This window comes from Pleurodeles waltl, chromosome 12 (genome assembly GCF_031143425.1).
Source record: "Pleurodeles waltl isolate 20211129_DDA chromosome 12, aPleWal1.hap1.20221129, whole genome shotgun sequence".
Classification (NCBI taxonomy): Eukaryota; Metazoa; Chordata; class Amphibia; order Caudata; family Salamandridae; genus Pleurodeles; species Pleurodeles waltl.
Window position 1 is genome coordinate 47,641,562 of NC_090451.1, and position 20,662 is coordinate 47,662,223.

Below are 20,662 nucleotides of genomic sequence, written 5' to 3' on the forward strand. Positions count from 1 at the left end.
TGCATTATTTGCAGCTAACGTCAGATTTATTGTGTAAGATTATATATTAGTGAAAGGTAATCAGACGATTTATACTGTAACAACCATTGTGTGCTCTTCCATTAAAAGTGAAACGTCACCCCGCTTAATTCATTTGACTGTAGACATTCTCCTAATACAGGTCTTTCATTGTCCTTTTACTGTTGCTGTTTTTGAATATTGGGCAGGAGGTTTTTAACTTAGTGTTTTGTGAAAAGGCGCCTTTATGGTCTCATGGTTATGTTTGTTTTCCTAGGCCACTCCAACAGAAAAGGCGTTGGCGAATCAGTTCTTGGCCCCAGGCCGCATCCCAACCACCAGTAAAGAGCGAACTCCAGCCACAAAAACAGTTCATCTACAGGCGAAAGCGCGATACACAGGAGAGATGAGGAACGAACTGCTGGGCAAAGTAGGTCAAGACAAAACCTTTGCTTTTTGTAAGCAGTTGTGCTTTAATTGGGTTATTCTTGTTTAAATTATGCAAGTATTCATTTTTTTGCCTCCTTAATTTATTAAGGTCACTTCAGTAGAAATCTACCTGCCCCCCCGTACATGGGAGAGGACCCTTGTGTTAAAAAAAAAAGCCATAACCGCTGTAGTAGTAGGTCTCAAGTTACAGCTTGCATGTCATCAATAAGGGAGTCTTAGGGTAGTTGGTGTAAAATAGAAAGGCTCCCAATGTTTTACAGCACATTTAGCAATTTGGGCACCAACAGGACTTTGACTCAAATCTGCATTCATGTTTTTTCTGTGAATTACTGCACTGGTTTTTTTTGTCTGTGTGATTTTGACCAGGTAAAACCTGGTGGAAACTGCACCCTTTTAAAAAAAAATAAAAAAATTAAAAAAATGATTCAGAGTTTGGGCACCTCAGACAGGGGACAACTCCTTCTCAGTCTTATTCCCTAGATGTGCTGAGAAACTGTTAAACCAGTTTCTAGATTTGGCATTCACTTCTTGAAAGGTTAAATCCTGGTGCAAAATGTGCAGAGCAAGGCACAAAATGAACATTCCGCAGGCAGCATTACTGTGGTATGGAACTTGGAAGGATAGTGTAATACCACACCTGGTAAATACTGCACCCATTGTGGCACTCTTCACCAGGTGCATTTTCCCATGCAAAATTCCTGTGGAGCTCCAAATGAGCCCCATAATGTAATCACAGAAAGTCTGGTAATTCACTGTTTTATTAGGTGAGAACCAGGAAAGAGATTCAAATAGTACAAAAAAATCCAAAACTGTGAAGGTCTTTCCTTTTCTCTTTACTGACTTTTTTTGCCAGCCTGCCCCCTTTCTTCTCCGTAACATTGCTTAGCTCTGCTGCATTTGCCCAGTGAAGTGCACTGTAAGAACCCATTTCCAAGGGGCCATGAAGCTGACTTGGAAGCCTCTAGTACCTCTTGGGTTCTGTACAGGAGTTTTAGTAAATAGCTCAGTGTCTTGTCCTCTAGGCTGCCTTGCTCTAAGCAGGCAACAGAACTGTCCTGCATGTGATGCCTGTGGAGTTTGTTCTTTCTGGAAGGTGCTTCACAGATACTCCTGTCGTTGAGTAACAAGAGGTGAGCGAAGAAGTTGCTTTCAAGAACAAGGCTTTCTTGATGTGACAAGTAAGATGCACACCGATGCAGAATCGTCTTGACAGGCTTGTGTGTTGTTAACCTCTGATGTTACGCAGGAAAACACTGCTATTCGCTTTTAAGTGTAGATTCAAAGCATAATGAGTTTTGTTTTATTATGTCTTTGATTTGGGACGGATGTGTGAACATCACTTGGTGAACTCATTGGATTCGAGCAGTGGTTCCCAACCTGTGGTCTGGGGATCACCGGGGGTCTGCGACTGCTTAGAAAATTAAATAATATTATCAGATTAGGCTCCCACCTTTCAGTAATGACTTAGTGGGGGGTTCCTGAATTCCAGTAATGATTCACTGATGGTCCCTGAGTTCCAATAGTGATAAAATGGGGGTCCACAGAAGTCAAAAGGTTGGGAATCACTGGATTAGAGAATTGGTACGATCTAGAATTATGTGCATTAATAGAGCTGTAGGAGAACGAGGTTTATCAATGGGTCAAGAAGGATGCGCATTGGTCAGTCAAGATAATGTAAAGAAGATACAGAACAAAGTGAATCAGTTACGCCATATGAATGCGCGCAGTAGCTTTCAGGATCCTGATGGGATAAGGTGCATTGGTTGAGCGGTACAAGTATGCATAAATTAGATGGGGTGATATCTGTTTGGAATGAGATGCAGAGGTGGAGCAGTGTCAGTGCAGTGGGTAAACTGGATGATACTGGTCTGGAAAAATGTGAGGTGAGGCTGTAGGATTAGTATAGTTGCAGAATCAACGCCCTTGGCATAGCCACGTGGGAACAGGCGGGAGAGCCAGATTGTTATAGGTCTGTATTTGATAACATTTGAAGGACCATGCAAGATCACAGCCCTAGCTGAAGGAATTGGAGAGCAATAATGAGCTATTGGTTGAGCCGGATACGAAAACCAGGAATGTCCCGAATGCTGCAGGTCTAGTTTGAGTTTTGTTGGCCTAACTATATGAGAATGCCTGCCTAATCGGGGAATATTGTCTTTTGCTACTGAGGTTCCTTGTTTTGGGCATGTTACACCACCGTGAATAGCTGGAATAAGGCAGCAATGAAATGAGCTGCTTCGGTCGAGTGTTGAAAGGATGCTGGCATAGTTTGGTCGAAACCATGCCGACTGTAGTGCTGTGTGACGCATTCTGCCTTGCCTCGAAAGCTTTCGCTTAACAAGTGCCACACAACGTTTGCAGAATACGAAAACAATGATGCCAGTTTAATGAGACCTCCCAGGATGAAAATGCTTCGCTAGTGTTTCTTTGAAGCTTCTTATCAGTAATATTTTTCAGTATTGAAATGGTGATCAAGGTCTATCCTGGCCTGGAGCGCATTGTCAGTGCTGTTTGTATGACACGAAGGCACCCTGCACATCAAACTCTGAATCAAATGTAGTAAAAGACATGCTCAACTTTTCTTTTTCTTTTACAGGGTTCCCTGTCCGTTAACGGTAAGAGTTCTTTCTGTTTCTCCATATTTTCAGATTCTTGGTATTACGTTTGTTAAGCTTTTGGTAAGACACCCCTCTGTCTTATGAAAAATATTCCCCATGTTAGCCGTTAGTAGTACTAATGCCATTAAACGAAGGGTGTCTTCTCTTCAGTTAGCGCACGCTTGTGTGCGTGTGTCACTTGTCATACAAACCACCTTTCAGGCACCATGCACTGGAAGTTCTAGTAATATAGATCAGAAACAGTCTGCAATCAGATGATGGTTGGTGAAAGATTTTGTATATTGTACATTGAGAGGTATAAGGGACATATCTTCTTTGCAGTTTGTGTCTCTAACACCTGAAGAGCTGAGAGGTTCTAATTAACGGCTGGTAATGTGCTCCTTCTAGAGTGGTGTTTTAGGTCATTAAAGTGTAGGAGTAATGTCAGCCTGATATTTATTCTGGAGTCGCAGATTATTTTAGTAAACTTGATTGATTATATGGGACAGGCGGTCTTTTGGGTTGGATTTTCACAGTATTTGACAGCTTTGAAGTGGATTATGCTTCTGGTAGAAGCATCCTTTAGTGACTACAATGTGATGTATCGTTTTAACTGTCGGGATGAGGAAACCGTGGCGTTTCACTTGAGCTGGGTCGTCTAATGATTTGGTTTTATGCCATGTTATCCGATGGTTGACTGCTGTCAGCAAGTTTTTGAGTGTGTTAGGATGCAGATGGGTTCAGTGTTTTGAAGTGGTGCTTCAATGAGGCATGTACGTCAGGGTTGACTTTCAGGGTGGTGTTGAGTCCAGGAGTGTGTTGACATCAATTCTGGTTGCTATGGTGGTTAGATCTTGTTTGAGAGGAACAATGGAGAAAGTCTTTGACCAAGCGGAACTATCATGTCACAAATTTTGGTGGACATGGGTGAGTGGGTGAAGCATGAGTGGAATGACGTAGCTTGGCCAGTCCAGTACCTTTGGGACATGGTTGTTTGTTAAGGTGTGGAGAAGAGGCCTAGGTTTAAGGAGCTGCCTTAGGTTTTTAGTTACGTTCTTTGATGTTCGTGGTGTAGAGGAAGTCGGGAAATGTTTAATTTTATTGATGAAAGTTTATTGGGAGAAAGTTTTTTTGTAATAATCAATAATTGTTATATTGGTTAGTCTTTGGTAGTAAATAGGCCTCTATGGCCTGAAAATTAGATGGAAGGTGGTTGCCAGCAAAAAGAAGGGGAAATTGCAGTGGAGGCATTAAAGGGAGTTGTAGGTAAATGGAGGCCACAAGGCAAGGGACTTGTAGATAATTGAACAGACTCTTGTCTTGTGTGTGCAGTTGATGTGTTGTCCCCTGTTGTCAGTGGGAGGGAATATGTGGTGGATGGATGTGGGAGTTAGCTTTTTGAGGGGTTTGTCTGTTCTGTTGGTTGTTTTGGGGTTGGTGTGAGTTCTGTATGTTTAAGGCCACTGAAATTGGAAGTGTGTTTGCGGCATGTGTGTTGATATGTTGGTGAGGGTTCTGCTGGGGAATTATGAAAGCTGGTACTTAAAGGTAGCTTATTTGATGTGTATGACGCAGGTGTTCTGGCCCCTGGCTGTTCCAAGATCTGACAAGACTCCTCACAGATCAAACCTGCCTTCTTTCACCTTGGAAACTGAAGCGAGAGCACCCTGGGCATCTAGCACAACAAAGGGCTGAGAAGGGAAATGTAAGGAGGGTTCTAATTAGCCACTGATGCTGCTGGAGGCAGGCACATCAAATGGCTAGCTCCCTGGTCGTTGGGATTCTATTTCAGCATTTGTCACTTGTGGAAGTTGCGGTAATCTTCTGATTCACTGCTGGTTTCCTGCAGTCACGAAGGGCAACTGTTCAGTCATAGGGTAGTGCTTCAAGTCTAGCCTCCAGAACAAATATTTAATGAAAACATTAGTGCTTTGATTGTTTCCTAATGCCAAGTTAACCCCTTAGCTGCTGGGCCGTTTTCCCCCCCAAGTGCTGAGCCCTTTTTTGGTTATTTGGGGTAGTTTGCGCTTAGGCCTTCATAACTTTTTGTCCACATAAGCTATCCACGCCAAATTTGCGTCCTTGTTTTCCAACATCCTAGGGATTCTAAAGGTACCCAGAGTTTGTGTTTTCCCCTGGAGGAGACCAAGAAATTAGCCAAAATACAGTGAAAATTTCGTTTTTTCAAAAAAAATGGGGAAAAAGGGCTGCCGAAGAAGGCTTGTGGTTTTTTCCCTGAAAATGGCATCAACAAAGGGTTTCTGGTGCTAAAATCACCATCTTCCCACCTTTCAGGAACGGGCAGACTTGAATCAGAAAACCACATTTTTCAACACAAATTTGGCATTTTACTGGGACAGACCCCATTTTTACTATTTTTTGTGCTTTCAGCCTCCTTCCAGTTAGTGACAGGAAAGGGTGTGAAACCAATGCTGGATCCCGGAAAGCTAAACATTTCTGAAAACTAAACAAAATTCTGAATTCAGCAAGGGGTCATTTGTGTAGATCCTACAAGGTTTTCCTACAGAAAATAACAGGTGAAATAAAAAAATATTGAAATTGAGCTGAAAACAACAGCCATTTTTCTTTGTTTTACTATGTAACTTTTTCCTGCGATATCCGTTTTTTTTTTTTTTTTTTTTTTAAAGCAATATACCGTTATGTCTGCTGGACTCTTCTGGTTGTGGGGATATAAAGGGCTTGTAGGTTCATCAAGAACCCAAGGTACCCAGAGCCAATAAATGAGCTGCACCCTGCAGTTGGTTTTCATTCTATACTGGGTATACAGCAATTCATTTGCTGAAATATGAAGAGTGAAAAATGGGTATCAAGATACCATTGCATTTCCAAAATGGGCTCAAGATAAGGTTTTGAGGAGCAGTGGTTATTTGCACATCTCAGAATTCCGGGGTGCCCGTACTAGCATGTGAATTGCAGGGCATTTCTCAAATAGACGTCTTTTTTTACACACTCTCTTATATTTGGAAGGAAAAAATATAGAGAAAGATAAGGGGCAATAACACTTGTTTTGCTATTCTATGTTCCCCCACGTCTCTCAATAAAAATTATACCTCACTTGTGTGGGTAGGCCTATCGCCCGCAACAGGAAATGCCCCAAAACACAACGTGGACACATCCCATTTTTTGACAGAAAACAGAGCTGTTTTTTGCAAAGTGCCTACCTGTAGATTGTGGCCTCTAGCTCAGCCGGCACCTAGGGAAACCTACCACACCTGTGCATTTTTGAAAACTAGAGACCTAGGGGAATCCAAGATGGGGTGACTTGTGGGGCTCTGACCAGGTTCTGTTACCCAGAATCCTTTGCAAACCTCAAAATGTGGCTAAAAAAACACGTTTTCCTCACATTTCGGTGACAGAAAGTTCTGGAATCTGAGAGGAGCCACGAATTTCCTTCCACCCAGCGTTCCCCCAAGTCTCCCGATAAAAATGATACCTCACTTGTGTGGGTAGGCCTAGCGCCCGCGACAGGAAATGCCCCAAAACACAACGTGGACACATCCCATTTTTTGACAGAAAACAGAGCTGTTTTTTGCAAAGTGCCTACCTGTAGATTTTGGCCTCTAGCTCAGGAAACCTAGCAAACCAGCGCATTTTTGAAAACTAGAAACCCAGGGGAATCCAAGATGGGGTGACTTGTGGGGCTCTGACCAGGTTCTGTTACCCAGAATCCTTTGCAAACATCAAAATTTGGCCAAAAAAACACTCATTTTGGTGACAGAAAGTTCTGGAATCTGAGAGGAGCCACAAATTTCCTTCCACCCAGCGTTCCCCCAAGTCTCCCGATTAAAAATGGTACCTCACTTGTGTGGGTAGGCCTGGTGCCCGTGACAGGAATAGATCACACAACGGTCAATGTTGGTCCTTACATGAGGCAGCTGTTGACCCTGGGGTGATCCATTCCTGACGCAGGCACTAGGTGTAGGCGGAGAAGTGTGGCTCAATGGTTAGAGCGGCAGACCCTGAAGCAGAGATCTGGCTCAAGACCAGGGTTCAAGTCCCGCTTCAGCAGGTCTTGGGCTCAATTCCCCTTGACCAGATAATTCTCGCCTCGGTGCCTAATCTAATTCATGGGTCCCACTCTGCAACTCTGGGCAATAGCTTGCTTAATCTCCACAACGGCCCCAACAGCGCTTGGATGCCTGGCTTCACCCTGGGGGTGCTCAGGAGTGGGTGCCTCACAGGGAAAAGCCAGGAGGGGTTCCATAGCGGTATGAGTACAGCGCCTTGAGACCCTAACGGGTGAGTAGTGCGTTATACAAGTGCTAATTTACATTTACATTTTTACATTTACTCAAGTGGGGTAATGTTTTTATCAGGACAGGTGAGGAATCACTGGGTGGTAGGAATTTTGTGGCTCCCAGCATATTCCTGTAGTTTGTGTGACAGAAATGCGAGAAGAATAGAGTTTGTATTCAACATTTCAGCTTTGCAGGGTATTCTGGGTAAGAAAACTTTGGGGAATCCACACAAGTCACACCTCTGTGGACTCCCACCGAATGTCTAGTTTCCAGAAATGTTTGGGTTTAGTGTGTTTCTCTATATGGCCGCCGAACCCAGGACCAAAAACACAGGTGCCTGCCTTACAAAACCAGTTTGTTTTGCGATAGATAATTTTGATGTCTCCACAATACGATTTGGGCGATGGAATTTGGGGCTGAACTAAATTCGGGAGCTCCCAAGAGAGCACTCGCTCTCTCTCTGCTTGCCGCCGCATTCACCTGCTCTCTGGGTTGGGCTAACCCACTATTACCCAGTTGCACAGACTGCTTGCGAAGGGACAGCAGGACTGTCCTCATCACCTTCCTCATAATGCACTGGAAGAGGAGTTATCGAATGGGACTCCTCCGACTGAAAAATCACTCCCAGAGTCTGTGCCATTGTCCTATCCCTCAGATGCTGTCTCAGTATCTGATGTGTCAGTCTCTGATCCTATGTCAGAGCTGTCCTCTATAACCCGAGTGACGGCAGCAGTCATCCATCAAGATGCCATCTCTGCTATTGGCTAAACTGTTGCTCTAATACACTAGCCTATGTAGACAGTCACAAAATCGGTGGTGTGTGTGAGATACGTGCAACAGTAGAGGCCACCTTACCTGCGCTTCTTCCCTCAATCAGCACGTTCTTTCAAGACACTCAAAAAACACCTTGTCACATATCATTTGTCACAGTCTTTAGCACCTCCTGCGCCCAGTCCAACAATCATTATTGGTGCTCCCACTCCCTCCTCCTCGGATTCCCTCATTACCACCCAGCAAAAGTGCCCTTCATCTCTCCACAGCCGCCCTCCACCCTGCACATACATTTCATTTGTATTATAGCGCAGGTAATGGCTGACTTTACTAATGTACTCAGCTATTTACATAAAATACAGATTTGCTCTTTGCAGTAGGCATATAAACCTTCTGCGCTTCTTTATGGCACTAAAACTGCCACTAGACAAGTCTGACCCTTTTGTAGAATAAACATAATCACAATAGTTACGTGACTTTTTTTTATTGCTGCCTAAAAGCTACAGTTGAAAAGCGTCAGTTGAAATATGTGCATTGCTTTGAAGACACAAGCTGCAACCGCAAGACAACTGGTGGCAAATATATATATATCACTTTAATATGTGGGTCTGGTTTTCCTGGGGGCCGATCGCAGCCCCCATGGAAACCACACACATTGACAAAAGTGATATATATATCTATAGATCTATCTATAGATCTATCTAGAGATATATCTATAGATATATCCATGTACATAGATATATCTACATAGATATATCTATATATATATATCTATATATATATATATATATATATATATATATATATATATATATATATATATATATATAGAGAGAGATTTTTTTTTTTAAGTTGTTGTATGGTTTCCTTGGGGGGCAAAATGGCCCCCAGGGAAACCCTACAACAACTTAAAAAAATATTGCCCCCACAGGGAGGGGGTCGCCCTGCCCATGGGCGACCCCCTTGTCCATTTATTTTTATTTTATTTTTATTTATTTAAAATTTGCCCCGAGGGGGGGGGGCGCGATTGCCCCCCCCCCCCCCCCCCCAGGGGGCACCTACCTTTTTAAAAAATATATATATATGCCCCCGGGGGGGGGGGGGGGGGGAGGCGGCCTGTTTTCCGAGGGGGCCAACCCCCCCCAAGTGAAATCCCTGGTATCTAGTGGTGTCAGAAGGCCTCGTAAGAAAGGGGAGAGTCTCCCCTTTCTTACGAGGCCTTCCCGAACGTGGGGAAGGCCGTTTGTGGCCGTTTTCCCCATTGGAGCAGGAAGCGGCCGCAAGGCCGCTTCCTGCTCCGATGGGGAAATCCACATAGTAACGTCAGTGTGCCTCGCGGCGCGCTGATGTCACAAAGGGGCGGGCGGGAGACACGTAAGAGCTTCCGTGTCTCCCAGGGATAAAAATAAATAAATAAATAAATCTTCGGGTGCAACGCACCCGAGGATTTATTAACCCCCTCCCTGGTGTCGTGCCCCGCACCAGGGAGGTAGTGTGGGCATCGGCCACTGGCCGACGCCTGCACTTAAGATGTTAACTAGCAGTGTGGGTCCCTCTTGAAGAACCTGATAAGTATTATATTGTGTTATATAGCAACATTGTTGTAGTGTTTACTACCCCTATTTGGAGTGCTGAAGCACTTGACTCCACTGTTAGCAAGCTACACCATGTAGGGCCTGTGGGTAAAAGTGTGGTGTCTTTGCTATAATCACCTGTGGGAAGTGTCACCATGTTGTGCGTGAGGACCACCGAGGAGCGGTTATCATGTTATGGGGCTCAGTTGGGCAATTTGTAGAAATAATATGAATTAAGACTAACATGTGAATGACAGAATAGGCTATGCTTAGAAAAAGAAGGCATTCAGAGGACAGATGGTAAGAAGAAAGGTTCCTTTGAAAGAAAAGGAGTCGCAACAATTGAAAGTTTTAAGTTAAAGTCAATTTTCATGGGGGGGGAAGGGTTTTTGAGATTGCATGCAAGCTGTGGATGCAGAACTATAGTGAGGAACAATATTATGTTCGGTGGCATGTGTAGCTGCAGATACACATGCTGTGCATAGTCCGCCGTCTGGTGTTGGGTCGGAGTGTTACAAGTTGTTTTTCTTCGAAGAAGTCTTTTCGAGTCACGAGACCGAGGGACTCCTCCCACTTTGGTTTCATTGCGCATGGGCGTCGACTCCATGTTAGATTGTTTTTTTTCCGCCATCGGGTTCGGACGTGTTCCTTTTCGCTCCGTGTTTCGGGTCGGAAAGTTAGTCAGAATCAACGGAAAATTCGTCGGTATTGTTTCGTTCGGTATCGGGTTAGATTAGAATCGACACCGAATCTTGAAGAGCTCCGGTAGCCCTTCGGGGTAATTTCGATCCCCCGTCGGGGCCTGGTCGGCCCGACCGCGTGCAACATCGAGACTGATGGAATGGACCCCGTTCCGATTCTGTCCTAAATGCCACAGTAAATACCCCTATACAGACCAACATTTGGTCTGTAACTTGTGCCTGTCACCCGAGCACAAAGAAGAAACGTGTGAGGCCTGTCGAGCGTTTCGGTCGAGAAAAACGCTCCGAGACCGAAGAGCCAGAAGGTTGCAGATGGCGTCCACGCCGACAGGACAACAACGGTTCGAGGAAGAGGGAGAAGAAGAAACATTCTCCATCCACGAATCCGATTCCGAAGAATTCGACGTCGAAGAAACCGTGAGTAAGACGTCGAAACAAGCATCACACAGAAAAACAGACAAAGCCCAGGGGACGCCACTGCCGACAGGCCATGGCTCAACCCATAAAGTAGGTGACCGCCCATCGGCACCGAAAAAGGGCGAGCTGGTGCCGAGATCGTCCGACTCAGGTCGAGACACAGGCACGCAGCAATCTCGGGACCGAGATACTGCCGCAGAAAAGGGTCGACACCGAGACAGCGGCACCGAAGCTGCTCGGCACAGGGATAGCGGCACCGAAGATGGTCGACGCCAAGAAGGTACGACACCGAAAAAGAGGAAAATCTCTTCGGAGCCGAAAACAACAAAAGACAAGGTTTCGGTGCCAAAACGCCCAGCAACCGAACCGAAAGCCAGTTCCTACTCAGAGGAACAATCACTGTCCTCCCAACTTCAAAAACACAGGTTTGAGGAGGAATTACAAACAACAGCTGTAGATCACACGCAAAAGCGGATCTTTATACAAAGTGGTACAGGGAAGATCAGCACCCTTCCCCCAATCAGAAGAAAAAGGAAACTAGATTTCCAACAACAAGAAAAAACACCACAAGCAAAAGTGGTGAAGAAGGTAACTCCACCACCGGCAACTCCTATATCACCGGCACAGACTCCGCCACAATCACCAGCTCATACCACCATGAGTCAAGATGACCAGGACGCATGGGATCTCTATGACGCCCCAGTATCGGACAATAGCCCTGAGTCGTACCCCACTAAGCCCTCACCACCTGAAGACAGTACAGCGTATGCTCAGGTGGTAGCTAGGGCAGCAGAGTTTCATAACGTATCGCTACATTCAGAGCCTATCGAGGATGACTTCCTTTTTAACACCCTGTCCTCCACCCATAGCAATTATCAAAGCCTTCCTATGCTCCCTGGAATGCTAAGGCACGCTAAACAAATCTTTAAGGAGCCAGTTAAAAGCAGAGCAATAACCCCAAGGGTGGAGAAGAAATACAAGGCACCACCCACAGACCCTGCTTTTATTACATCACAACTGACACCAGATTCAGTTGTCGTAGGAGCAGCTCGTAAAAAAGCCAACTCGCATACATCAGGCGACGCACCACCTCCAGACAAGGAGAGCCGCAAGTTTGATGCAGCTGGGAAAAGGGTTGCAGTACAAGCTGCAAATCAGTGGCGCATCGCCAACTCGCAGGCACTCCTAGCGCGATATGACAGAGCCCATTGGGACGAGATGCAGAATCTCATCGAGCATCTCCCCAAAGAATTCCCAAAACGGGCAAAACAAGTGGTTGAAGAGGGACAAAACATATCCAACAACCAAATCCGTTCTTCTATGGATGCAGCAGATACAGCTGCAAGAACTATAAATACTGCTGTAACGATAAGGAGGCACGCATGGCTGTGCACATCCGGCTTTAAACCTGAAATACAACAGGCAGTGCTCAATATGCCGTTCAATGAACAACAATTGTTTGGACCAGAAGTGGACACTGCAATCGAAAAATTAAAGAAAGACACTGACACAGCCAAAGCCATGGGCGCACTCTATTCCCCGCAGGGAAGAGGCACATTTGGCACATTTCGCAAAACTACTTTCAGAGGAGGGTTTCGAGGTCAAGCCACACAAGCCAGCACCTCACAAACAACACCGTCTACCTACCAGGGACAATATCAAAGGGGAGGCTTTCGGGGCCAACACAGAGGGGGCCAATTCCCAAGAAACCGGGGAAAATTTCAAGGGCCCAAAACCCCTCAAAACAAGCAGTGACTCACAAGTCACTCAACCCCTTCACACAACACCAGTGGGGGGAAGACTAAGCCAGTTCTACAAATCTTGGGAGGAGATAACAACAGACACTTGGGTCTTAGCAATTATCCAACATGGTTATTGCATAGAATTTCTCCTACTCCCTCCAAACGTCCCACCGAAAAAACACAAGATGTCCAAACAGCATTTAGACCTTCTAGGACTAGAAGTTCAAGCATTACTGCAAAAAGACGCAATAGAATTAGTACCAAAAACACAAAAGAACACAGGAGTTTACTCACTGTACTTTCTAATACCGAAAAAAGACAAAAGTCTGAGACCAATATTGGATCTCAGAACACTAAACACCTACATCAAATCAGACCACTTTCACATGGTCACGTTACAAGACGTAATACCGCTACTGAAACAGCAGGACTACATGACCATGTTAGATCTAAAAGACGCGTATTTCCATATACCGATACATCCCTCGCACAGGAAATACCTAAGGTTCGTATTCAAAGGAATACATTACCAATTCAAAGTGTTACCGTTCGGAATAACGACAGCACCAAGAGTCTTTACAAAATGTCTAGCAGTAGTATCTGCACATATCGGGAGGCAGCAAATACATGTGTTCCCGTACCTAGACGATTGGTTAATCAAAACCAACTCGCTAACAAAGTGTTTACACCACACAGATTATGTTATACAAACCCTTTTCAAACTGGGTTTCTCCATCAACTATGCAAAGTCACACCTTTTGCCGTGTCAAACACAGCAATACTTAGGAGCGACAATCAACACAACAAAAGGGATAGCCACTCCAAGTCCACAAAGGGTTCAAAATGTTCACAAGGTGATACAAGCTATGTATCCAACACAAAAGATACACGCAAAGATAGTCTTAAAACTCCTAGGCATGATGTCCTCATGCATAGCCATTGTCCCAAACGCAAGATTGCACATGTGGCCCTTACAACAGTGCCTAGCATCACAATGGTCACATGCACAGGGTCACCTTCTAGATCTGGTGATGATAGACCGCCAAACATACATCTCGCTTCTATGGTGGAACAGTATAAATTTAAACAAAGGGCGGCCTTTCCAAGACCCAGTGCCACAATACGTGATAACAACAGATGCGTCCATGACAGGGTGGGGAGCACACCTCAATCAACACAGCATCCAAGGCCAATGGGACGTACATCAAAGAAAGTTTCATATAAATCACCTAGAATTGTTAGCAGTATTTCTAGCGTTGAAAGCATTCCAACCAATGATTTTTTTTTTTTTTAAATCTGTTTATTAAACTTAACATGAACAAGGTTTTGGAAATGGCAGTACATTACATATGCTTTGGTGATTACTCACCTATCTTCTAGCAATTGTACATTACATTGCACAGCATAACTTTATTACGATGCCCCGGCTTTCCATAAACATTCCACAACATTTAACATTTGACATAATGATTGATATTATTAGATATGTATTTTGGCGTCCATGATGGTGAGGGAAGCGTAGAGCGATATTTATCTCAAGGGTTGTGCTTCCGCATGTGTTCTTTAGTGTAGAGGTGTCGTTGTATCATGGGTCATTCAAAGGGTAAATGTGATATGTACTAGGCCTAGCAATGTTAAAGTTTGGATCTATTTTTGGCAGCCGCAATTAATGTGTATGTTTTTAGGTAATCTAAAAATTATTAAGCGGCGTACCTCAAGGTGGATATTTGTCATCCCTAGCTTCAATCCTGGCTACAAAAAGATCCCAATTTTCAATCCCATCTCTTGATTGACTTCCATACTGTGATTGCTTCAGGGTTTGAGATTCCGCCAGTGCATAATCATGTAGGTCACGTAACCAAAGTGAATGGGGAGGAGCGCCAGGGGCCTTCCAATGTGTAGCTATCAGGCGTTTATATGTCACGAATGCTAGATCTGCAAACTTGTGTATATGCTTGTCTTTTTTTGCGCGGTATCGTATGTTAAGCAAGCAGGATTCTGGAGTCTGGATAAGCGGATGTCCTGTTAGGTCTATAGTTGTATTTACAATTTGGTTCCAGCCTGTATTGATCGTGCTGCATTCCCAGACCATGTGATAGAAGGTTGCCGCAGGAGCGGCACATCTTGGACATATGGAGTTAGCTCCCATGTATATTTTCTGAATGCGGGCTGGAGAAAGATAAGCCTGGTGCACATAATTAAATTGCGTATATCTTAGTCTAAAATTGCGAGATACGGATTTAATCGACGTGAGGGCTGTGTCCCAGGTTTTTTGTGCTAATGGTGTAGTAAGAGCGGAGTCCCAGCGAAGTTTGACCTGTGTTAGGGTTTTACTATTTCTTGTCAGGAGAATTTTGTACAATTTAGTAACAGTATGTTTTGCCTTCCCCATAGATAGAATTGCAGAAAGTAGGAGGGATTCATTTGGTTCATTTTGCCCGCAACCCCATATGTTGCGAAGGAGACTATTGATGGCATTGAATGTCAAAAAAGCTTGTGGCTGCATTACCCCTGTCGCCGTCAAATCTGCAAACGAAATGGCTTTGGTTTCGTTATATAGGTCCCCTGTATTCAGAGTATTAACCATTCGTGTGTCATGATAGAGGGATAGGGAGTGAAAGCCCGGGAGCTGTAATATTGGAATTAAGGGAGAATAGGGAGGAGGTAGCAGTTTTCCTTGTACATATCTCTTCCAGCAATGTCTGGCCGCTCTAAGCAGGGGAGTATTGTGTCGTTGTTGAGGAAGACCTGTTAATAGCCATGACAATATCTGTGTGGGTTTTATGTAGTCCATTATTGCTGTAGCCTCTGTGTTAGACGGTTCAGTGAGCCATTTAGTGACCCACTGAAGTTGGGCTGCTGCATAATAGAGCTCGAGGTTCGGCATGCCCAGGCCTCCCTCTTCTTGTGGATATTGCGTGATGTTTAGGGCTACCCTGCGTCTGTCTCGGCCCCAGAGTAAGTCAGTTAGGAGGGAATGTACTTTATGAAAAAAAGAACGTGGCAAGGCCAACGGGAGTGCTGAGAAGTAATACAAGAATCTCGGCAGTATTAGCATCTTGGCTATTGCTATCCGGCCCATGGGTGATAATGGCAAGGAGCTCCAAAATTCCAGGGAGCCTCGGGTGGAGCGGAGCAATCTGTCTAGGTTACCTTCCCTTAGGTCTGCCATAGAATGATACACCTGTACACCCAAATACTTGAAGGTTTGGTACGACCAAGGTAAATGGTCTATAGAGGGAGGTGCTTGTTGCTCAGGGGGCAAACAAGTAAGGGGGAAGATACAGGATTTAGTCCAGTTCACTCGTAGGCCAGATATAAGAGCGAACCTATCTAATATATGCATTATCTTGGGTAATGAGTCAGATTGGTTGCGTAAGTATATCAGGGCGTCATCTGCATACAAGGAAATTATATGATATGTATCGAACTCCCTTATGCCCCATTTATGTGCATATTTCCTAAGCTTAATGGCAAGTGGTTCCATAGCTATTGCAAATAGCAATGGCGATAGCGGGCATCCTTGTCTGGTTCCTCTATTCACAGGAAAGGCTTCTGATACTACCCGACCTGTTTTAACTCGGGCTGTTGGTTTGGAGTATAATGTGGTAATCCAACTGATGAAGCCATTCCGAAATCCGAACGTTTTGAGTGCGCTAAATAGGTATTTCCAGCCCAGCGTATCAAACGCCTTCTCGATATCAAGTGATACAGTCACACTCTCTGGATCAGTGGTGTTATGCATGATGCGGATTAGGCGTCTTATATTAATAAAAGTGTTTCTACCCGGGATAAATCCCGACTGATCGGGATGTATCAAGCTTGCTACATGGGGGAGCAACCTATTTGCTAGGATTTTTCCCAAAAGTTTGCAATCAGTATTCAACAAGGAGAGCGGTCTATATGATCTAACGTCCGTAGGGTCTCGCCCCGGTTTTGGTAGCACCACTATTAATGCTTCCCTCATAGAGTCTGGTAACTGTTCTCTATTCCGCGCTTCATTAAACACCTCTACCAAGGGTTGTAGCAGGTGAGTGCTATGCGAGTTATAATATTCTGGTGGTAAGCCATCAGTGCCTGGGGTCTTACTTCGCGCCATTTGAGATAGAGCTAAACGAAGCTCTTCAATAGTAATAGGGCCGTCTAGAATATCAGCATTGTTGACAATGTTCGAATTTTGGGGAATCTGTGTGAGAAATTCGGCCAGTTGCTGTTCTGTGGGAGAAGTAGGGGATTGATATAGCGCATTATAGTATGTATAGAATGCCTTATTGATGTCGGCCTGAGTGTTGACTACTATTCCTGTTTGTAACTTGATGGCCCCTATCGGCGATGATTCCGGTGTTTGTCGTACCAACCATGCCAATAGTCTGCCCGATCTGTCTCCCTCTGCGTGTTGTCTTGTTTTAAAGTGCCTATAGTCATGTCTGCCAAGACTGTTGTCTGCTTCTCTATACTTAGCTTTCAATGATATAAGTGTTTCTGACGGTGTTTTATTTATTGAGGCCTCTATCTCCGCCTTGCGTATTTTGGCTTCCAGTTTTAATAATTCTGAGGACAGCATTTTCTTAATGCCCACTGATGCTGCCAGACAATGTCCTCTGACTACTACTTTATGGGCATCCCATTCAGTAGCTCGAGTTGCCGTTGTATTCTTATTAAGAGAGAAATAGGTCGACCGGCATGATGCTAATTCTGTATTGAAAGGGGGGTCAGTCAAGGCGTCTGGCTGTAAGCGCCACGTTGGGATGCGAGCATGAGTATAACCCCAGATCAGCGTTAAGTAATGTGGATTGTGATCTGATATAGTGCGGGCTAAGTACCCAGATGTAGTCACCTTTGGGATTATGTTAGACGTAGTGAAAAACATATCTAGCCTAGTGTAGAGTTTGTGTACTGGTGAATAGAACGAGTATTCGCGTGAAGTGGGATGAGAGGTTCTCCATATTTCAGTTAACCTGTTATTGGCAGCCCATTCCATCAAATCAAGCGATGCTCGCTTAGCAGGTGCTTGTTCAAGTGGGGGGGTGGAGCGATCTTTTAGGATATCAATAACACCGTTGAAATCTCCGCCCCATATGGTATCGATTGCAGGATCCCTGAGCAGGCTGCTGCCCATTGTCCTAAGAAACTCACGTTGGTTTGTATTAGGGGAGTATAAGGTTATCAGGGCTAATGGGTCGCCATCTAACGCGCCCTCTAAAATTACGTACCGCCCATTTGGGTCGCACTGTATACGGAGCACAACATATGGGACCCCTGGGGCTATCCAGATTCCAGCCCCTCTGGCATATGACGAAAAGGTAGTTCCATGTAATTGACCCTTCCACTTTGTTTTAGTTAGTGCAAGCAAGGATTTATCCAAATGGGTCTCTTGCAACATGGCAATATGTATTTGGTGCCGCCTAAGGTATGTATAAATCCGTTGTCTTTTATTTGCGGAAGCCATGCCCTTTACATTCCATGTTAAGATTTTATATTGAGTAGCATAGCTCTTATTTTGGGATGACATGGAATTTGAGTTAGATATTTGGTGGGGTTACCACCTGTGGTTATGTATGCCCAAATTTTCTTTGTGCTTTGATATCTATACCCTACAACTAGCTTCCCGGCTCCTGAGATATGTGACTTATTTTTGTAGTTTACATTATGGTGTGACGCTCTGTAATTAATACATGTCAATACGAATAACAATAAAACTGAACGTTCTGCTACAACTACAAGATCCGCTATATTTAACAACAGTAGCGGATATGATATGAACAAGGGGGTGACAGAACTTGTCATCTTGGGGTAACAGTCCTTATGGTGCGGAGGGTGTTCCATGGCTACGGGTAGTTGAATGATGTATAACCGGCCTATTTTACGTATGTTGTAAACGTTGCCAGATCTAAGCAGCGGCGGGGCGGGCACACATTTCCCCGGGAGGGTTTATTCTATTTCAAACAACGACAGTGCCCAACCAAGGACAGCAGGTTGTATAGTATCCTGTATCTGGTAGCAAGTTTTTAACAAATGTCGTCAGCTGCGCGTGGAGTGAGGACTGGACCCCGGTCAGTTTCCGTGGAGTCTGAATTTAACTCTAGATCAGGTTCGGCTTCTGATTGCTCAGAGTAATGTGTCGGTGACACATTGGCAAAGCGTTGCGCGGATTGTAACAGATGCGATCTCTCAGCTCGAGATTGTTCAGGGGAAGGTCTGCCGCCTTGTTTACTGCGAGGTTTGTGCTTATTTCTCTGGGGTAGACTTTTATCAATAGGAGATGGAGGGTCAGCTAGGCCTTTTGCATGAAGCCATGTCCATGCATCTTCAGGAGTAGTAAAGAATAAAGTACGGGAGGCATCTTGTATTCGGAGTTTAGCTGGGAACAGCAGAGAATATTTAATATTGTGTTCTCTGAGACGCTCCTTGATCCGGTAGAATGAGTTACGTTTCTTTTGTACCTCCATTGTGAAGTCCGGGTAAGCGGTTATTTGTGTGTTCTCAAAGTGCATTGGGTTAAATTTACGAAATAGTTGTAATATAAGGTCTCTATCACGATAGTTCAATAATTTTGCTATTAGGGGGCGTGGAGAGGCACCTGGTGGCGGGGGTCTGCCTGGTATCCTGTGGGCGCGCTCCACCGAAAAGAACTTCGGAACATTCTTCTTGAACACCGTTTCAGTCAGCCACTTTTCAATAAAGAGTTCTGTGTTTGGGCCTTCGGCTCGTTCTGGGAATCCAACGAATCGGATGTTATTCCGGCGCGATCTGCTTTCAGCTTCTTCGGCTCTTCGCTTGAGTGTCTCGACTTCTGTTGTTATAACACTTAATTGGGATTTAACTGTTGACATGTCTGGTGTGAGGTGTGACGTATCTTTTTCAAGCTCGGCGAGCTTTTCCGCCAGCACCTGTTGATCCGCCCGAAGCAAGTTAACATCTTCTGCGATTGAGCCAATTTTCGCTTCCAGAGTTGTTTTGGTATCCAGTATAGCTTGCAACACTTTTTCAAATTGTGTTGAGTGCTTTTGCAGTGTCTCTTTTAGATCTTGAAGGGTTTGGTGCGTGACTGTGGTCTCAGATGATGGAGGCATTTTAGTTGGGTCCATGTTTTCAGGTGGCACACGTGGGGTCTTTGGCTTTCCCATCAGGTGATTTGCGTTTAAAGTTATTGTTGAACTCTGAATTCAGCCCAGCACTGTTTGATTGTGACACAGAGATTATCGACAGTTTATCTCTGGCGCTGAGTAGGCCCAATGCCTGTAGACGTCAGGTAGTTTACTTTCCTCCTCTCACCGCACACTCACCGTACGGCACTACCAAGGACCGACTTTATTACTGTTTATTTCTGCGCTATTATAGCAACGGAGCTTCTGCAAACTGCCTAGTAGGTACTATTTTTCTTTCCATGCCTTAATTACTTTGATCCTTCACTTTCTCACATCGCTATCGCCTATTCAGGATCCAACACGTCCCTTTTACGCTTTTTTTAAAATCTATGCTTCTATGTGTGCAGAGGCATTCCGAGCATTGGTCTACCGTCTAGAGGTCTACCTATCCTTTTTAGGGATCCAGCAAGACTGTGGGGTACGCTGCTCAGGCCGTTCAGTATCCCTCTAGTGTGAGCACGGCAAAACGGGGATCCTCGAGATTCGAGCCTATTGTTTCCCAGCCATTTTTGTTATTCGAGGTTAAATCAGTCAACTGTTATTTATTTTTAAATGTCATCAGCACCCTGGTGCCTCCCTGCGCGAACAATCGACCTGGTGTCACGCTGCAGTCCACATTCAGGTTTGAATTGTGGCATATGTCCCAATCAGACCCCCCGGGGCCGCGCGCCCACTCGCCTCTGTCTCACCAGTATTACAGTCAGGGACGGATGGCCCTCACTCTCGTAGCGGGACGTCTTTACATGCGAGTCTCTTACTCACGATCTTCCTAGGGCACCGCGATTCGTAGCCAGCCCGGCTCCGGCCGCCTTTGGCCTTCAGCCCGGGTCCGCCCAGGCGCCTCTCCGAGCGGCCACGTGTTTCGCGGTCAGCGCGACTCAAGCCGCCTCCAATTTTCAGCCCGGGGCCGCCCCGGCTCTTCTTCAAGCAGCTACACGATCCGCATACCAGCGCGACTCCAGCCGCCTCCGATCCCCAGCCTGGAATCGCTCGGGCGTCTCCTCGA

At 45.1% G+C, this 20,662-nt stretch overlaps 1 protein-coding gene across 2 annotated transcripts in view; it reads left to right on the top strand.

Annotated features, from left to right (window-relative positions):
- USE1 (unconventional SNARE in the ER 1) overlaps positions 1-20,662 on the top strand; it is a 47,443-nt gene that overhangs the window by 14,004 nt on the left and 12,777 nt on the right. For both annotated transcript variants that reach the window (XM_069216289.1, XM_069216290.1), the window contains exons 4-5: positions 275-427; positions 3,044-3,062. In XM_069216289.1, the coding sequence (XP_069072390.1) occupies positions 275-427; positions 3,044-3,062 (172 nt within the window). The remainder of the gene's footprint in view (positions 1-274; positions 428-3,043; positions 3,063-20,662) is intronic.